Source organism: Lineus longissimus, chromosome 12 (assembly GCF_910592395.1).
Source record: "Lineus longissimus chromosome 12, tnLinLong1.2, whole genome shotgun sequence".
Taxonomy (NCBI): domain Eukaryota; kingdom Metazoa; phylum Nemertea; class Pilidiophora; order Heteronemertea; family Lineidae; genus Lineus; species Lineus longissimus.
The window spans coordinates 6811828-6832199 of record NC_088319.1 but is presented as its reverse complement, the minus strand read 5'-3'; the positions used below and the strand labels follow the sequence as shown (position 1 = coordinate 6832199).

General features: G+C 43.1%; 1 protein-coding gene across 3 annotated transcripts in view; it reads right to left on the bottom strand.

Annotated features, from left to right (window-relative positions):
- LOC135496679 (N-alpha-acetyltransferase 38, NatC auxiliary subunit-like) overlaps window positions 1-20369 on the bottom strand; it is a 112294-nt gene extending 91925 nt beyond the window's left edge. For all 3 annotated transcript variants that reach the window (XM_064786138.1, XM_064786139.1, XM_064786141.1), the window contains exon 1: window positions 20252-20369. In XM_064786138.1, the coding sequence (XP_064642208.1) occupies window positions 20252-20290 (39 nt within the window). In that variant the 5' untranslated portion in view covers window positions 20291-20369. The remainder of the gene's footprint in view (window positions 1-20251) is intronic.
- Between the last annotated feature and the right edge of the window lie 3 nt (window positions 20370-20372).

Genomic DNA, 20372 nt, shown 5'->3' with positions numbered 1-20372 from the left:
AAAAAGCCACCAATAATATCAGCATGCTAGATCCCTGATCTGCACATTGTCTTGCTTTACATGTTGGAGCGAAACTTGGTAATATAAACTAAGAAAGAAAACGTCAGGCTCAGGGTTTTGACTACTTACTTGATGAATAGGTGAGGCCTCTGCCCCAGACACAATTGTACATACTTTTTCACGGATTCCTCTGTTTATAACTTAAATTTCATTGAATCACTTGTTAGAGCATTTACTCCACAATGAAATTATACGTTTTGCTCTTTTTCAGACGCCCAAGGAGACCCCAGTAAGAACTAAACCAACCAAACACACAACAAGTGACTTTCTGAACTCTGATAAAGTGCATCTATCATATCGGACTAAGAGGTCAAGACACGAACAGACAATGGCAGCTTTACGAGACATTCATGGGAATGGCAAGAATGACAGACCAGTAAAAGATGGACTATGGCACAGTTTGACCACCATTTGTGAACCGAGTGAATTGTCAGATCGAATAAAAAGAAGCAAAGTCTGTAAGAAAATTTTACCTGTAACTAAGCCACCAATTGAAAGTGAAACTGAAAAAATGGCTTCATCCATAAAAGTAATGTACAAGGATGGCCTTGTAAGTAAAAGGAAATATTGTGCCATATGGTCCGAGAGTAAAAACCTCTTACCATATTCTGATCTAATTGATAGGATCAATGAGTTGCATAGGTCTGAGAATATTATTCCTCTTGATGGTGTTCCAGGCTTCCATAGGAAATTTGAATGCTTTCTGCTAGAGCTTGCTGAAATATATCTCGGTATTGATGAGCATTTGACAAAAAGAGGTTGTGGGTTGAATTGGTTTGGAAAGGAGCCAGGTCATTTTGTTATAGCTTTAGGTGCTGATGGTGCTCCATATGGGAAATTCAAAACTACTACTTCTTTGCATGTTTCATTTTTGAATGTTCAAGAAAAAAATTGCTAGTTGTGACCACAATTACCTTGTTTTTGGGGCAGATGTTGATGAAGGCCACCCGTGTGTGATGGAATATGTAAAAAAATTGTTTGAAGAAATGAGGGAAATTGAAACTAAATCTTACGTTGTAAATGAATGTATAGTTAGATTTTCTCTTGAGCTTGTTCCCTCAGATAACAAATGGTTGGCGACTCTAGCAGGGGAACTTAATAATGCGGCTACCTACCCATCCACGTTCGCTAAAATTCATAAAGATCACCTTGGTAACCTTAATCAGGTTGTTGATGATACAATTCCGCTATGGAAATATTCAGATCGATTAAGTCATGCTGAGAGAATCGACACACTTAAAACAAAAACAACTGATCGCAGCAAAATTTTGAAAGAAATTGCATCCTTAGGGTCACGACAAGAATTCGCCCCTATCATTGGCGATTATATAGACAAGGCTAAGATTGATCCCTTGCATACTAAAAACAACATGTGTCAGCAAATGAACAATTTGATACTTAAAGAAGCTATTTCACGCTCTGACCAGGTTATTTTCAAAGCCTCTTGTTTAATGAAAAGTCCTGTTTTTTCTTGTTCTCCATCTGGGAAATATTTGATTGCTATCAGAGATGTTCTTAAAGCCGGCAAACTATATACGTTTGAAAAAATGGTTTGCATTGAATAGAGTAAAACAGGGGAATTCTTTGTCATGTGATGTTAGATTTACTGGCGAAGACTCCTGGAAATTCTGCCAAGAGTTTGGACATCTTATCAAATCCCTTGAGCCAGTTGGTGGTTGTGAGTCCATGAACAATCAATGCCTTTTCAAGTCATGTTTACTGCATTTCATTTGTACTACAGGAAGAGACTGTATAGCATTGTTTAGCAAGTTCAAGACCAGCCAGTTTGATATGAATCAATTGAAAAGACTATGTGAGACTTATCTAGCAGCATATGCCTTGTTTCTGACTAATGTATCTTTGACCACTTGGCATGTTGGTTATATTATTCTATATCATTCACAGATCATGTTCGATACTTTTGGTTTTGGTTTAGGTTTGAATACAATGCAAGGCAGGGAAGCCAAGCACAAACAGTTGTCGAACTATGCAAAGTTTTCTACCCCTCAACACAAGTGGGAAGCTGTTTTTAGGCATGAGTATACTCATTTGGTCTGCCTTAAAAAGATGAGTCCTGAATATGTTGCAAAATCAATGTTTCGAAGCAGGGATTATATAAAGAATAATGTGAAAGTTGGAAACCAGGAGGGTCGTTGTGAGTGTGGTGTTAAATGTGAATCATCCATGTGTTTCTATTGTAACCATAGAGTTGTTTCATTAATCAATGATTCATGTTTAGCCAAGTCAGTACATGGTGATTTGAAACAGTTTCTTGGTATTACATAATCAGAATTTGAGAACTTGTACGATTGAGGAATAATTGAACCCAAAGTTGAGGATCTGTTGAGATACTCGAGGGTGGAACTAAGATGCCCTTTTGTATGATATTTTGGGCGCAGATTTGCCCAACCTGGATTCCCACTTTCCAGTTCACATTGAGATTGTAGCTCACAGAAAAAGTTCCGATCTTACCTGCAGTACCCTGCAGTATGCCTGTGCAAGGTGTCTCATCAAAGTTTTATACATGTTTGAGGCAACTATTGAATGATAAAGCGATGATAAATTATGGTCAGTTCTGATAATTTAAAATGAAAATGAATGTTGTGTAGTACCGTGCACCTTTAAATTTGTAAAAATGATTAATGATGAGTCAGATGTAATCTAATGTTAATATGTTTTTTTAATTTTTTTAAATGAGTAGATATAAAGATGGTGTTATAAAAATGTATAAATTGCCTCTTTACAGTTTCAAATTAATATTATTCATCCAAATGGCTACAGAATGTGATATGTTGATTGTTTTACTAATGGTTGATATTTTTTAACTTAAAATAAAATGTTGAATTTCAATTTTTGTGTTGATGTCTTCAGAAATGATTTTTTTCTTCTGATTCTCAATACCGGAAACAAAGTGGGGAGATTTTTCTAATCTGGGGAGGGGGAATGGCATCACATCACACTACATGTACCACTGCAATAAGTGGGAACAACAATTTGTTTACTGGGGAACACCATATTTATTCAAAACCTCGTAATAAGCAGATACAAAAAGCCTCTTGCCCGTCTTGTTGTACCTAACAGTAACAGTGAATGGTCGCATCTCGTCCACCACCACATTCATCTTGTTTCCCTGAAATAAAAAAGAGGAATCATTTAGGGTCATTAGATTAAATTTCCAGCAACTGCAATAGATTAGGCTTATAGATTATCAATGGAGTGGATTTCAAAAAGGGGGGCAGGGGTCATTTGTCAGAAGTCAAATGTAAGATTACTTCACATAGATCCAAATGTCTGTCAGGGAAATGTGAGTCCTAGGATCCAACAATGCATTTTACCTTCCGATCAATCTTCCTCAGGAGGTCTTTCCTATCATGGCCCTCCTCCATCACCCAGAAATTAAACAACACCACCACCTTCTCCTTGCTGGTTATAGTAAGTGTTATGGTTGACCTTGTCGAGCGTTCTACGGTCCGATACGAATTTGTCGTCAAGAGGAACCGGACCTCCTCAACAAGAGGCCCAAGGGCCTGGCGCTCAGCTGAGTTAATATCATTAATATCTTCCCGGTGTTTAGTTCATTATGCATGAAAATGGCATGCTCCATGGTATTTGATATCCTTTTGCGTTCACTACGGTACCAATGTTTTTGGTTGACATAATTATGCCACTGTTCATTCCTCAATCCTGACCATAATTCGGGTGAAATCATCGTATGAAAATATTTACCGAAACATGAAGTTTATGCCATGAATGAGCATACTCATTGTCATAGCCTCGTTTACAAGTACGAAGTATTTTCCCGTGAATATTCAAAACTGCTTGGCTCCTTGCCAGTTAAATAACATGTGACTATACACAAAATAGAAAACTTTGATGGAAATTGTAAATAATTTTTTTATCTATCAGGGGAAACAAGCTGATGATGATCAAATAAATCATTCATGAGAAATCGTTTTGTTGCTGAAGCTTGCATGACGAAGTTAATGCTAAACCTTTTCTTGTGCTCTACTGCGCCACCGTAGTTTTCTATTTAGACCATTTCTGGTGATTCCCTACGTTGTCCAATGAGCGCTTTTTAAAATGTGCCATTTGGTATTGTACAGTATGCAATGTATTTTTTCAGCGCTGCCAGTTGCCGAACATGAATGCCGTAGCTCCCTCAATTTCCAATCAATTTTTATGGGAGTGACATTATTGTATTGCTTAGAATGTCTACTTTTTACTCATGAAAGAATCGTAGAACTAAAACTTAATAGGCGAACAGAATCATGCCGATTCACTGCACATACTGTGGGAATTCTCCACTTCAAAATACATTGGCGATGTCATCGTGAACAGAGCATGCACTTCCGATATCGTTTTCACAGAAATGTGACCAAATTTTCAAGAACTAATTTCTGAAAGTAGTCCCTAAAGACCTTATGACTACCACTGAAACGAACTGGTGATAATATCGCCTACCAGACTACTTTTTAAGCAGAAAATTGGGTACTTGAGTGTCATTGAGCTCCAAGATTATTGCACATGGCGTAAACAACATGCCGCCATTTTGTCTCCGCTTCGGTATTTCGTACGCCGCTTATAATGCACCTTCTCAATTAAAACCAACATAATAAGGCCTTACATCGTTGATTGAATAGGAACACCACACAAAACACAATAAAGTGGGGGTACAATGAGTGATTATTCCTGGAGCTAGTGCTTTTGTTGTGTAGCTGCCATGTTTTGAGAACTGGCAAATAGGAGACTTCATTGATGGCTGACGTCATCGGGCGGGAATTTGAATCGGCAGAAATAATTAAAAGGCAGGTAGCGCCCTTTCCTGTTAAATTTTGAACTTTTTCTCAATAAAATAGATTTTCAAGAATTTTATCTTAATATTTGAGCATATTTCGACTAATTCTGCTGCTCCTAGGCCGATATAGGCCAGTTTCCTTCATGCACTCTCGCTCGCAGGAAGTAGGTCGAATGGCGACAAATTTTGTTTTGAAAGTAGAGTTTGACCAGAAGTATCCAGAAATGCAAAATTGAAGTCTCTAGGTCTTACGGTTACAAAATGTGCACCATGGGTTTAACGGATGGACGGATGGATGGATGGATGGATGGATGGATGGATGGACAGACGGACGCCACTGAACAACTTATTTGACAAGCTCGGCTGACTTAGTCAGCTGAGCTAAAAACACTTGATGGTACATCTCTCAAATAAGAAATTGCAGAGTAATTAATGGTAGTTCATTAGGCCTAAATGCCAAAGGGCTGAGGCCAACAATGTGGGTGTTTAGGGCTGGAGCAAGTTAACTGTCTGTTTGCAGCTCAGTAACCTACCCAAGGTTTTCACACAAAGCCCAAAATCTACTAGTGTGCTTAAAGCCAACGATTCAAGGTTACAAACCCATGAAGCTTTAATATTTAGGCCTACACTTACCGAGCAATCTGAATACACCTCCGGGGAGCGTTCACTCTCATCAACAGCATCATTTTTTTGTGGATGAGGCCACTCTCACTAACGACCATTGGATAAATCTGAAATAAATTAATAAAAAATATGTATTGATATGGCACTGAGTTGAGTAGGTTTTGCTTGGATATTTTGGGTTATGAAGGCCTACGGTTATGTAATTGTAGGCCTACATGTTGGCTATTGTATGCAAAAATGAGGCCTTGGCTAAAGTCCTCTTAAATGTCGTTTAATTGTGCCGGCTCTAAGGAATCCCCTTAGCGCAAAGAGGCCTCTAGTTCTGAAATGACTCATTCATACGGTGATTCCCCCCCCCCAAGTTATCTGTTCTTTAAGTTCAAATTATCATATTCCCAAAGGCCAAAGCAATAAATGGGTCAATTTTGTGGCTCACTATAGTACAAGTCAATTTAAAATTCCTGCCCACGAGTTCCCGCCAAAATCAATTAACTGCATGTTCTTGGCAACGTAATCAGGCGGTGAAGGTGATGATGTTATGGTCTGTCAACTTGCTCTCAATACCAATCAATGGCAGATTACAGTTGATCAATCGTGTATCTAATATCAAACAATACCAAAATATTTATAATCTAATTTTTTTAATTCTTGAATTCATTGTACTTAGCTTCCCTGGATAAAGAAAAATAATATGATGACATCATGGTACGCCGCCATCATTCGGAAGACTTCGGGAATGTTCGGTTCTATCAGAACTATGAACTGCACTGGACGACACGTGCTTGACATGGTCCTATAAAACTACTGATTGATAAATGAGGAGCTTAGTTCAGCCGTCTTACCTGTATGAGATGGTGTTGCCTCGACTTAGCTCGGCCGTGTCCGTCGGGATGGTACTTCCTCGACAGGCACTCCACCATGCCTTCAACTTCATGGCAGAAGGCCACAAACCTTGCCCTCTCACCGCCAGAAAATCGGGAAGAGAGTCCTCTCCGAAAATTGGAGAAAGCACTCTTAAACTCGGGCCCAAGATTGTCCATTTTTATTATTATTTGGAAATGACTTTATTCCCGCCAAAGCCCTGTGGAGGTCGAGCAAAGCGTGGGGGTGGAGGTAGGAGAGGTCCCCCCCCTATAATGAGTTATAGAATCTCCCCAGAGAATCTCTTACTAAAAACCTCAAATAAAACTTCCCAGCACTTCCCAATACCGGAGAGCTTCTTTTTTTAAGAAGATAAGCTTTTTTTGATAGTTTTAAGTCATTATTAGATATATTAATCAAACTTATTATACATGGCGAAAGTGTTCAACAATCGTACATCGCAATCATCAAAACCCTCCTCGCCATCATATCATTACATGCACCATGCATGTGATTCGATATAATGTATTAATTTTATTGGCTCGCATCTCAAAGCACAGCGGCACGCAGTACAAATGTATTTTTCTGGGACGTGGTCTGTTGCGTCGCGACACTCGAAAGCGCGGCCCGCGCAAAAACAACGTAAGTCGTACTGGCGTAGCGGCGAGTGGTTTGACGTCGGGACCGAGGCCATCTTCGGGTTGCGTCGTGTACTTCGGAGCGTAGCTTGGCAACGGTTCGTAGCTTCATGGATGGCGCTGCAGTGTACAGTGGTTACCTGAGGAACTACGGCGTATGCATGATTCTACTGATCATTTGCCCGCTGTGGCTGCCAGCTGGATGAAATATGACTGAACTAACCATCCATGGTATGTAAATATTACAGGAGGCAATGGAAGATATCCCTAGTTCAGTATGTTGTATCGGTAGCTTTACAGACAAGAAGTGTCAGAGAGGATGTGACTTCTCCATGGACAACAGTAATATGTCCAGGCTGGGTTGTACGTGCTGTAACCAAGGATACAAAATGCTGTCTGTAATTGAGAGGTATCCTGATTTAACAAAGGTCAAAATAAATAGAAATGACCAGTTTGGGACTAACACCGCTGTCTTTATTTTTTAATAAGGTAGAGATTACAGGAGTCAACAAAATTAATTTTATTGAGAGAAATTGACCTGTCCTGCAGGTGATTGGAATTAAAATACATTACAAAGGGTCGTTTTTCATGACATTGTGCTCTACTGTGTATCCCTAGTGAGTCGATAGGGAACCAATCTATTTTTTACTAGCATTATACCCGTGGCGCAGGCAGGTTCAAATGGGCTATATCTTGAATAGATTGAATTGCGATGAAAATCTAATGCAATATCAAAGGAGCAATATCGAAGAGACAAATTAAACAAACCATTTGTCCACAGACTCGGACCTAGCTGTGGCGTGCTGTATGCGTGCATAAAAAGTATATCAATTGGTCTGATAGAGATGATGAGGTAATGTCAATATGCCTCGTTCCTTAGTCAGCAATATGCGCCTTTTTATACAGAGAAGAAGGAGAACTCAGATAGGCATTCACATGTCGGCTTCCAAATGGCTCGAACCAACTGTACTATCACTAGTACTATAACTTTAAAATGCGTGCTCCTCCTACATGTAGCAATGTCTCGGGCAAGGCACTTAGTCGACAGGCAAGCTAGAAGTTCAGCACTGTGAGCAGCTCCTTGATAAGGCCATATCAGGTTCAGCGCGCCTCTTCAGATACATCAAGTATTGAAAGCTGTGGTGAGCACATACTACTGTTTTTCACTGAAAAAAGTTATCTCCGAATATCATATTTACCAGCTAGGTATACTACATTTGAACAATCTTGTCCCCATTAATCTCCCGCCGAGAATAAATTTCGGCACGTGACCACACGTGACGTCACATCCGCTGACCACCTACTTGTTCATTATATACTCGAGGCGCGGTCAAGCAACATCCACCTAGAACAACCGGGGAGGTGGGAGGGTACCTAGCTGGTAAGTATGACATTCGGAGATAACCTTTTTCAGTGAAAAACAGTAATCTCTGTCATGTCATCTTACCAGCTAGGTCTACTACATTTGAACAACACAGAATCAAAGAGAGGGATGGCGGGGTTGTTCGAAATACTTCAGAAAGAAACGATCTGGAGAAACTCGCAGAGTTAGACACCATGTCCCTCATGTAGTAAGCAGAAAAAGTAGACTCAGACTTCCATGAGGCTGCGTCTATGATATCCTGAATAGGTAAACCCTTAAAGAGAGCCCACGAAGCTGATACCGACCTAGTATCATGCGCAGATGCCCTAGTGAAATCACGGGACAAAGAAATGTCATAAGCATGCTTTTATGACCTCTACTATCCATCTAGCAATAGTGTCACGCGAAGCCGCCTTATTCTCCCTCCTACCGAAGGTGACAAATAGATGCTTCTCCCCCCCCTTTTTCCACTCGTCCTCATGACACAGTGGGAGAGAGCCCTACAAGGACACAATAATCGATCTTCAGGCACTGAAGATACTCTTGACATCTTGGTCAAAGAAATGGCCTTGGCCATATAATTAATAGAATCATTCTTAGCTAAAAAACCAGGCGAAGGGATAAGAGACGTCCCCGACTGATTTTCCCTAAAGTGGCCCTTGGCGACTGACAAGGCCTGAATAAAGCTAACGCGTCTGCCCGACGCCAAGGCCACTAAAAAGACTGTCTTTAGTGTAAGCCACTTTAACTCCGCCTTAGCCAAAGGCTCAAAAGGCGCATTGCACAAATTAATTAAAACCAATTGTAAGCTCCAGTTCGGAGGTCTCTCTATAAAAAAGGCCGAGATCATGTCAGACAAGATCTTATTCTTCCCAACTGGTACACCCTCCCAACCGGGATGAACCTTCGAAATCGCACTCCTGTACATCCTAACCGTACGAGGAGCTAATTCTCTATGTACAAACGAAAACTCTAAAAACGATGCCACCTGGGGAAGAGTCGCAAAGAGTGGATCAAAATTGCGCTCTCTCGCCCAGAGAAAATAAAGACAATTTCGAGTCGTACGCTTTTATCATAGGAACGCGACACGAAGAAGCTGCCCTGGCAGCCGTCGCAGAAGAAAAACCTGCCGACACCAGTCTATCTCTCACAATAGCCACGCTGCTAACGATAGGCCCTTCACATCTGGGTGCAACTTCCTGCTGTGAGGCTGAGACAACAGGTTGTTCCCCTGTGACATTAAAATCGGGCCCGCCTCTTTCACCGAAAGTAGGTCCGGGAACCAAGGTCCAAGGGCTGTCGGTCCATACTGGGGCTAGCAGAATCAACCTGCAGCCTGCCGACCACCTCCATTTCTGAATCACCGCCACGATCAGGCTGAACGGCGGGAAAGCATACAGAAACATCCCTGCCCAGTTGAAAGACATTGCATCCACTGAGAGGGCTTGCGGGGCTGGCACTGGGGATAGATAAAGTGCCAGACGATGGTTGAATTGTCTGAATGTACCATTACATTCTTGCCTTGGAGTAATCCTGACAGGGATTCCAAAGCCAACTGAATGGCTTTGAGCTCCAGCCAATTTAAGTGCTGGGCCCTGTCCCCTGGACCCCAAGTCCCCGCCACGTGAGACCCTAGATAGTGGGCACCCCAACCCTTGAGGGAGGCATCCGTCGTAAGATGCTCCCAATGAAGAACGGGATGAAAAGGCACGCCAACCCATCAGGTTGGAAACGTTTTCCCACCAACACAGGTGTTGCCTCAGGGCAGGCCTCAGAGGGATTTCTGCCTCTAACTTGAGACTGCTGGGTGACCTGTGAGCCAGAAGATATAGCTGAATCGGTCTCATTCTCATATGGGCATACGAAATCTGTCCAATACATGAATTCATGAGCCCCAACAGTCTCAGAAAGAAACGAGCTGGTAGAGACCTGGCCAGCTGCATAACCGAGAGTGCCCGAGCTAACAGGCTCACTCTCTTCTGCGAGGAGTAATCCATCCCCCTTCGCTGATCCAACGTGGCACCCAGAAAATCCAACTTCTGAGTGGGTTCCAACAGAGACTTCTCGAGGTTGACAATGAACCCCAATGACTGAAGAAGAGCAATCACCCGTTCCCTGGCCAGGATTAACTCCCCCGGAGACTGTGCCAGAAAGATCCAGTCGTCCAAGTACGCATGTACTCGGATACCTTTTTTTCTCAGTTTTGCTAGTACTGCCCTGCTGGCCACCCGAGTGAAAACCCTCGGGGCTGATGACAGCCCGAACGGAAGAGCTTGAATTTGAAACCTCTGGCCTTCCCATTCGAAGCAAAGAAACCTCCTGTGACCCTGAAAGATGGGCACCCGAAAGTACGCATCTTTCAGATCGAGCGTACAAGCCCAATCCCCTGGATGTACTGACTTGAGGATAGATTGAAGAGTCTCCATCCTGAACGACCTCCTTGTGATACATTGATTTAGAGGTCTCAAATTGAGTACTGGCCGGTACCCCCGGTCGCCTTCGGCACCAGGAAAAGGTTGCAGTAGAAACCGTCCTTCCACTCCCAACCAGGCCTCTATTGCAGCCTTGGCCTTCAAATCAGCCACCTCCTTTCTCAGACACTGCAATCTTTCCTGGTCTTGAGGAACTGGAGTCCGTAAAAACCTGTGAAGAGGGTAAGGGCCGTCGAACTCCAACTTGAGACCCCCCGAACAATTGACTTGACCAGGGAATCGCTTGTAGTTCGAGACCATTCTTGGTAAAAAAGGCTCAGCCTGCCACCCACCTGAGGAATTGAAGGAACTGAAGAGTCAATTCCTTCCCGTTCCGGCGGACTTGCCGGAAGCTGAGAACTTGTTGAAAGTGAACCCCTTCTGGGACTGGGCCCTACTGTCCCCTTGCTTCTGAAAGCGCTGAAAATGTGGCGTTGGCTGAGCAGAGTTAGCCTTACCGCCAAAGGATCTGAACTTCTTGTTCTAAGGTTCAGCCGAAGCGGTCTTATTGTTCCCATCAAACTTCCGCTTCCTATCCTTGCCGCTGTTAGCACTAGCGGTTAAATTGCCATAGTTCTTGGCAGCCTCTCTAATATCCCTCATCAACTCAGATGAATCGTGAGTGATTTTCTCCACCTGTCCTGCAAAGAGCTTATCGCTGACAGGAGTTATCCGCAGAAGATCGAGCTTGGCCCTAGCATCGGGCAGGTTCATAGCCTTAAGATGAATTTCCCGACGGGCCTTCAGGCATCTGGCGGACGCCCTGATAGACAAGTCGGCAAAATCGGCAACCATGGAGCCTAGTCCACTCAACAGTAGCCCCGGCTCCGAATCAGGTGTTACCCCCTTCTCTTGAAGGACATTTGACAAGGCCGCCAAAAAATAGGACGTATGAGAGACCACCCTATGGGCTGTCCTCAAAGAACTGTCGACGTCCTTAAACGCCGTCTCCGCTGCTACTTCCTCCGGAAACAACGACCTCGGAAGAAACGCGCCCTTGTGACCGTTACCTGAAGCCAAATAAGTGGTCACTGCCCCATCAACCTCTGGGACCTTGCCCAAGGACTGAAAGTCCTCTTCAGACCAGCGGTACTGGTCCCTATGACGCTTCTTAAAACCAGGGATCTTACAATGCCTTTGACATGTTAACTACCGCAGACGACCTAGATTTAGAGGTCGGATACACTGCCTCCCAAGTGGCCCGAATCAAGCCATCAGCTGGTAAGGCAGTACCTTTTTTCTTGTTGGGCAGCGGGATGTCGAAACTAGATGCTAACACCGACTTGGGCGCATCTGCCGCCTCCTCAACTGATATTAAGGCATTCCCCAGTTGACTGCACCAACTTGGCCCACGAGGTCGGGATATCATCGTCCCGACTTCTATGGCCATCACCGTCAACAGCAGTCCACATACCACGACTACAGTCAGGGACACTGACCCCTGGCTGCGGACAGAACAACGATCATCCTCTGAAAAAACCTTGTCCACATTCTGACCGACAGGGGGCACTCCTAATGCAAAAGGCACAGAGCCGCCAAGCCTGCTAACACCAGGACCCACAACCCGGTCCTGGCCCGGCTTAACACCAGAAAAACTCGGTCGAAAACGCCAATTCCTAGTGGGGGAACCTGCTAAACTTCCCATATCCTCACGGTCATCCAACCTCAGCACCGGCTGACGGGCCTGAAAAGCTCCCGAAGCCCCCAACGTGGACGAGCGAGGCCGCGCATGCGCCGGAGCCTGCTGACCAGAAGCAGAAGATGGGATGCTAGAAGGGGGAATAAAACCCCCATTGTTACTCACCTGCTGCTGTTGTTGCTGAACCTGCAGCCCAAACGAAGCCTTTAGCTCGTCTAGCTGCTTAGAAAACATAGAGGCCATCCTCTTCTCGGAAGGAGTGAACTTCACAACCTTCCTACGAGGCTTGGAAACCTTCCTAGCTATACTAGAAGTAGGTCCAACATGGCCGCCGCCAGCCCCGGTGGGAATATCGCCACCGCGAGCCCCGGCACTGCCTCCGGGATGAGCCGGCTTCTTACCAGAAGACTTGGCCGTACTGTCTGAAAGAATGTGAACCAAAGGACTTACCACATCCGAAGATAATACTTCCACTTCGGCAGTGAAGTCAGGAACACCAAAACTATCCATAATGCTAAAAGATGACGGGAAAACTTGAAATACAGAGAAACCGAAGAACCACGAAGTGTACTTGACGCGCCGAGAAAATAATGAACGAGTAGGTGGTCAGCGGATGTGACGTCACATGTGGCCACGTGCAGAAATTTATTCTCGGAGGGAGATTAATGGGGACGAGATTGTTCAAATGTAGTAGACCTAGCTGGTAAGATGACATGACGGAGATACAGACCACGGTCACCTTAATTTGAAAATCCCTTTATATCATTAATCAAGGGCTAGCTCTGACTAAAACAGCACCCATAAACAATACATGCAATAGACCACCAATTTGACCCCAGCTCCTAACTGCGGGAAAACCCAAGTCCAGCAACCAAAAGTACCAAAAATACATTTTTGTTTACATTTGAACTGCACACATGCGTTTGTTTACGTAGCTCTGTCAATTTTGAATCAATTTTTATGGGAGTAACATTATCGTAGTACTAAAAACTAAAATGCAAACAGAATCATGCCGATTCACTGCACATACTGTGGGAATTCTCCACTTAAAAATAATTCGCGAACAGAGCGTGCTTTTCTAATATCGTTTTCACAGAATTGTGGCCAAATTTTAAAGAACTAATTTCTGAAAGTAGTCCCTTATGACCTAATGACCTTATGACTACCCACTGAAAGGAACTAGTGATAATATCGCCTACTTGACTTCTTTTTAGCAGAAAATTGGTTACCGTGTTGCAAAATCAATCTTCCATCTTTAAACTGGTCACAGTGGGTATGCTGAAATATAGCCTGGTTCCTTGGCCAATTCCATGCGCAGAATACAACTGCGCAACTATACGTCATAACCCGGGCTTTTGAATCGTCAAAAATTCAGGTAAATGTGCCTGTAGCGCCAACTGGCAGTGAAAACTAAATTAATTCCATTTCAAGTAAAAATGAAAAAATTATCAAAAAATATTCGGCCAGGTGTGAAAACAATATTTCCTCTGTGGACCGAGGTATAAAGGAATGAAGTTTAAACTTCCCGATGACCTCATTCACTTAATGTAGGTTGGATTGCGCTGATTTTTGGTTTCTGAGTTCATCTTGGGTTACGCCTAATTTAGCAGCGTCAACGAAGTGCCTAGGCCTTGCGGTTACAAAATGCCCAAAAGTGACACGGAAGGAAGGACAGACACGATTCCCTTAGTAATATTACCAGCTTTGCTGACTTTGTCAGCTGAGCTAAAAATGTATGTTACATATTTTAGAGGACATAATGAAAGTGATAGCTGTTATATGATCCCATTAAAAATCGGGATAAAGTTTTTTCAAAAAAAGCACAACTAAATACTGCATAAGCATTCAAACTTCAACTAGGCTGGCTAACAGCAAGGCGACCACGCCCTTCACACGCGGACCGGTCCACATGCCAAGCTCTGGCATTTCTGGATTCCATATTTCACATCAACCATAACAACTCAGGGACCATAGCCAAAATGGCCGACGGCGAATTCTCCGGTCGCTAGCGCAGTCCATAAACAAACATCAATTTTACCAACTTTGGCTGCAAGCTTGGTCATCAAAGTTACAGAACTGTTAGAAATACATCTAAACAACATATATATACAGTTAAAAGTGCATAAAAATCCCGATTCAACCTCCGGGCGCTACCTTTTTTTCTCCGGGCCCTACCGGGCGTTAATTAGTACAACCCATGGCTTACACTCGACTCACTAAGGACAATGTTTTACCAAAACACCCCTAGGCTAAAGGGGGCGCACTAGTCTTAGTCCTTGACCTATCGCCCGTAAATCAATTAAAATTTTTGAACCACCCCCGATATAAAATGCCAACATAACTAGAAAAATCATTTGTATATTTAGCAGCGTTTCACAAGAAAAATCATAATCATATTCATAATCCACACGCTGATTGCGCGAGCAAATTGGCTTGAGTTCCATGAATGACCGAATTTCTGCACCCAGGCGGACAACGAACAAACTACGGTCTGTGAAGGGAGTAACTATCCTGTCTCTCTTGAGCATCATTGAACCAATTTGCCATGATTGAAACGAATAAATATGAACTACTTTTAAAAACTGGAGGGAAGGAATGGTGAACAATCTGCCTGGCCGCAAGGCCAAAGTGGGGGGTGCGGGGGGCATCCCCCGGATGATAGGGAGCTCTTGAGCGAGCTATATGGTTAGAGTCGATTGTGTGTGTTTACCGTCAACGAAAAAAACTTGACCCGGTTGACCGGAACCAGAAAACCTCCGCGCCCAGGTGACATTTTTGCACGCGAATCGTATACGCCAATGCACAGCAATTTACCTGGGGAGAGATTTTCTTTTTCCAAAACAATTCAGCGGGACGCGATGATGTTTACGCAGAGAAGCCGCTGTTCATTTGGAGATTTCGTCAAAACAGGGCCGAATCAAAGCGTGACAATACCCTGGGGCGAATCGAAATGCATTAAACAACAATCTGCATCGCTGAGCACTAGAGATTATTTTTCTCTTTCTGCGAAGAAATCGTGCTTTGAACAGGCAAAATTCCGCAAAAGATTTTCAGTCTGCTTACTTTTCCGTAGTACGCATGCGCACCAACATGATCGGTCAGGGGCTGCCCGTTTCGACGACGATTTCGTCAATATCATGGGGTGTGGGAAGGTGTCGACGGTATGGTCCTATTTATAATGCAATAATCTTGAAAGTACATTGGTCTCAATGTCTATTTCCCCGTTTCCATGACAAAATCCTACCATGAAACCTGAAACCACTCGTCCACAACACTAGCCTTTTCAATTTTCTGTAGAAAGCGCATGCGCACTAACTCAAACGCACGCGCTACCCTCAGGTCTCACTAGCGGGTGCGGAGGCCAGGCCTACCTACCTCCAAAAATGACACGACTTGGCAGTACCTTACTCTCACACAAACCTATACATTTCTGAATAGCTTGTCTCTTGTAGAATACATCTGACCAAGTTTCAACGTCGTCTAGACATACAGCCATGCATAGACTGATGTAGCACAATGCATGAGACACCCTGTATAACGCAAATTTGTAAGAATTACACCTCTATGCCTTATAACTTCAAGATTAACACCTAATCACCACTGTCTAGTGAGACCTCAAACTATTCAGGACAGGGGGGTCGGCTAAGGTCTTTTTGAATTCAAATCTTACACTTGGGTCATGGGATCATTACATGCATTATGCTTATCTCCGGGCAAAAATACCTATCTTCTCCTGTTGTGTTTAGTTTCCCACATTCTCCCCACCTATTTTCTATACTGCGACAGCATCTATTGGGTCAACTGCCATGATGGCATCATCCTAACTATATACCCCCCTCTCCCAACCACCAACTACTCGCCATCATTGACATTGTGTGCTAGCCAACTGCTTCTTCGGTCAACTGCCATGATGGCATCATCATCCCCCCCCCCAACCGAGTCTTCTCGCTCACCAGCCCTATTAACGAAGAGCTCCCTATCAAGGCCTGAGCTTTCCTCATATTATATAACAGTGGCTTACACTCGACTCACTACAAGTTTTACCAAAACACCCCTAGGCCCTAGGCTAAAGGGGGGGGGGGCGCACTAGACCGTTCATCCTAAACAGCGTCCACCAGCGTCCACCAGGTTTCAAAGTTATCCAAATTATATTTTCAACCAGGTTTCAAAGTTATCCAAATTATATTTTCTTGAAACGATAAGACTACCACTAAGAAACCGGGACAGAAAAAACGCGCAAGAAACGAGCGAGTGATTCAAAAGTCCAAGAAATGAATGACAAGCGCCCATCAATCACGGTTATCCTTTTTCAAGATTTTGGTAATATAACTGGTGGTCATTTCAAGCAGGCCAGAGTTATCTTTTCAAGTACACGTATTTGCAAATAGTGGTAATAAGGACGGAAACTGCTGATTATCATCGTAAAGTCTTGCCTCAATTACCTCTTTGAATTTCAAAGTTGGCACAAGTTTTTTTTATAAATGACAACTAAGTTTCTGCGTTGTAAACGTTCTACAACTTTTTTGATTAACAGAATGTAAAACTTCCAAAAAAATTGTCAAGAACATAATCAGTAGTCCTGGGTGATATTCGATTCCAGGTTACATGTATACGGAACTGTCAATACAGCTGTCTCTCCCATCTATTTCTCAGTACATGTATTAATATCGAAACCATGCACAATACCCCTTGGTCAAGAAGATCATTTAGACATTCCCGTCCAATATCATCACAAGCTCTTATGTAAACAAATCTTAACTCATAAGAAAAGAGTAACGGTCAAAAATAGTACATCAAATTTTATTCATCTCCATCATACAGTAAAAAGGGGAGGAAAGGGGAGTAAAAATGCTACTCCTATTCTCTAACCCTCATCCTTTCACATGGCACCGGACCCGGACACTTTTTCCAGGGGGACATTTTCTACTTCTACACCCCCGGCAGCCGCTTTCAAAAGTCAGTCATTGAGCTCCACAAGCCAGCCGAGCAATTTCACATTTAACCCTTTCGCTGCGCCGCTCAAAATTATTTCAATATTGATTCCTTGCTGAACCCAAAATACTGTAAAAGCCAATTTTAACATAGGTATTAACTTTGAGGCCAATATACAGCCTGAAGGAGAAGAGATAGAGCTTTGGACTATTGGAAAAGGTTGTTGGGGACAGCATGGACTTTCAAATTATGCATTTGTCAATCACCTGAAATTATGTTAATTAACTAAATAACGCCAATTAGTATTAATCAACGAGGAGAAAAACACCATTTTTCATCTTGACCCAGGCTATCACTATCATCCCCACGGACCCTGAATCATGCACACTTACAATCCCCATGCACGCTGTGTACATCGGCATTATGTTCAGAATCATAATCACTAATCAGACTCGTCTTCTAACGCCTCGAATTCACTATTTCATCAATTATTGATTCTGCAGTTCGTCGAACACGTGACTGAGGCATTTAAATTTGTTTACAAAACTTTGGACTCAAAATATCGCCTAAACTTTGAATAAAAACACCGAAGTTTTCACCTAGAAATCGGAAGTTCTAGCGGTAAACAACATGGCAGGACACCTAGCGACAAGTTCCTGTACTAATTTGCTATTGAAAACATCGTCTGATTCAGGTCTCTCCCAAGTCGCAGTTCTGCGTACATCCGCACAGATCGGAAATTTTTTTTGGTCGCAAAAATGCGTACATCCGCAGCGAAAGGGTTAAGCAACACCCGCCAGGTGGAGGGAAGCAATTCCTCATTTTAGCAACACCCCCCTGGCCCTGGTGGACGATTGGATTTTATACTAATATGTAAAGTCAAGGACTTAGTGAGCCCCCCTTTAGGTCGGGGGAGCTCCCCCGAACCCCCCTACGAGCATATGTTAAGTGCAAGCTCTAACAACTACAGCTGTTACAATGGGGGGACACCCCCCAAACCCCCCTCCGTCGACATAGGTTTTTACCAGTGCGTTGGGGGGAAGCTCCCCCCAAACCCCCCAGGTGGACAGTCAACTAGCCCTTCTGTGTCATACTGCTGGAGGGGGGGGGGTGCGATGGGACCATCCATAGTAATTATAGTTCCTTCCGACACATTTTTGTTTTGGTAATGTAATACATTGTGATTGTCCTTATTCACGGGAATCGGGCGTTTCCAGTGATATACGACACTTAAATGGATTGTCCTCATGCATTCACTTTGGAAACGCATTTTAAAATAGATGTCACGTCCTGTTAATGGGGCACGTCATCATCGCGTACATTTGGGAAAAACTCACTAACGAGACTGGAGCAGACGTCTGAAAGTAGTTTATTTATTGGCCGCTAGGGTACAGAATGTACGTCGCTCACCCGAAATTTTCAAGCAACTATAGCTAAATAGAGCTAGTTCTAGTTTGTGATTCATTTGATACTTCAGATTTGGGCAGTAGACCAATATAACTTAGTCGTCAGTGTGGTTTTAAGCTGGAAAAACGTATTTATTTTTCTTAAAGTGCCTTTTTTGGACGGGTGTGTGCGATTGTTTTGTTTTTATGTCACGTGACCTCGACCATGTCGACACAAAATTGAAATAAACCACCCTTTTCTGTCATTATTTAGGACGGATATTTCTCTAATAAAAATATTAATATAATTGGCCAATTTCTTAGGCATATGATGTAGCGAATTCCCATTTAATTTAACTTAATTTCAACCAATGGGATAGCAACCACCACCGGAAGATCGCGGAGATATCGGTAAACTCAACGGAGTTAATTCAGAAAAATACCAAAAAAAATTGTTTGTAGGATATACAATTGTTACTCTCTTTATTTCTAATCATTCACTATATACTCCCGCACACACGTGTATCTTAAGAGCCCCTCCTAAGAGGGGGGCTTAAAATTTTTTTTGGTCGCAAAAATGCGTACATCCGCAGCGAAAGGGTTAAGCAACACCCGCCAGGTGGAGGGAAGCAATTCCTCATTTTAGCAACACCCCCCTGGCCCTGGTGGACGATTGGATTTTATACTACAATCAAGATGTACAGACCGGGGGAGCTGGCGGTACGTACCCATAAATCTTTGCGGTAGTCTCGCGCGTACCGGATATAACCCATCAAGCTTTTCTCCTTTAGAGAAATACTGCGTTGCGCTCAAGTGCCTTATAAAAGGCTGTGAACAAAATTAACGTTCGACCAATGAGAAAGCCACATTACCCTGCATACGAGGTTGGACGCGTGATCACTTAGTGACTAGTAAAAATAGAATCTGACCACATGTTTCTATATGTCAGAATGCTGCCGTTTGCGCTGTAGTACACGTGTGTTGTCCAAATTTTCGATTTCAAGCAAGTTTAAGGCCAACCTCGTGTCCACCAGACTAATGCATAATTGGCAGTTGAGCGCAACGCAGTATTTGTCTGAAGGAGAAAAGCTTGATAGGTTATATCCGGTACGCGCGAGACTACCGCAAAGACTTATGGGTACGTACCGCCAGCTCCCCCGGTCTGTACATCTTGATTGTGGTATTGGGCAAGATGGGTCCGACTTCTAGCACAGATAATTCACTTATTTTTCAATATATTGCAATAAAACTTGCAGAATATGTTTTAAATAACCTTTTTTATTGATTTATGTCAAGAAAATATAATTTGGATAACTTTGAAACCTGGTGGACGCTGGTGGACGCTGTTTAGGATGACCCCACTAGGGCACTAGACTAGGCCTATATTATATTGTTTGTTGGATGCCTTTGCAAGGTTTAAATTGGCTTTGCTTCGATCAAAAGAAACGGTCTCGATCAGACATGTCAGATGACAATTTCTTACCGGAATCGGGGTAGGTTTGTTTGGTAGGATTTCGTACATCTAAATCCAAATGAGCAGCTGATACTTTGATGAGATATTTATTTCTGCTAACAAACTGGTCATGCTCGTTAACGGAAGTACC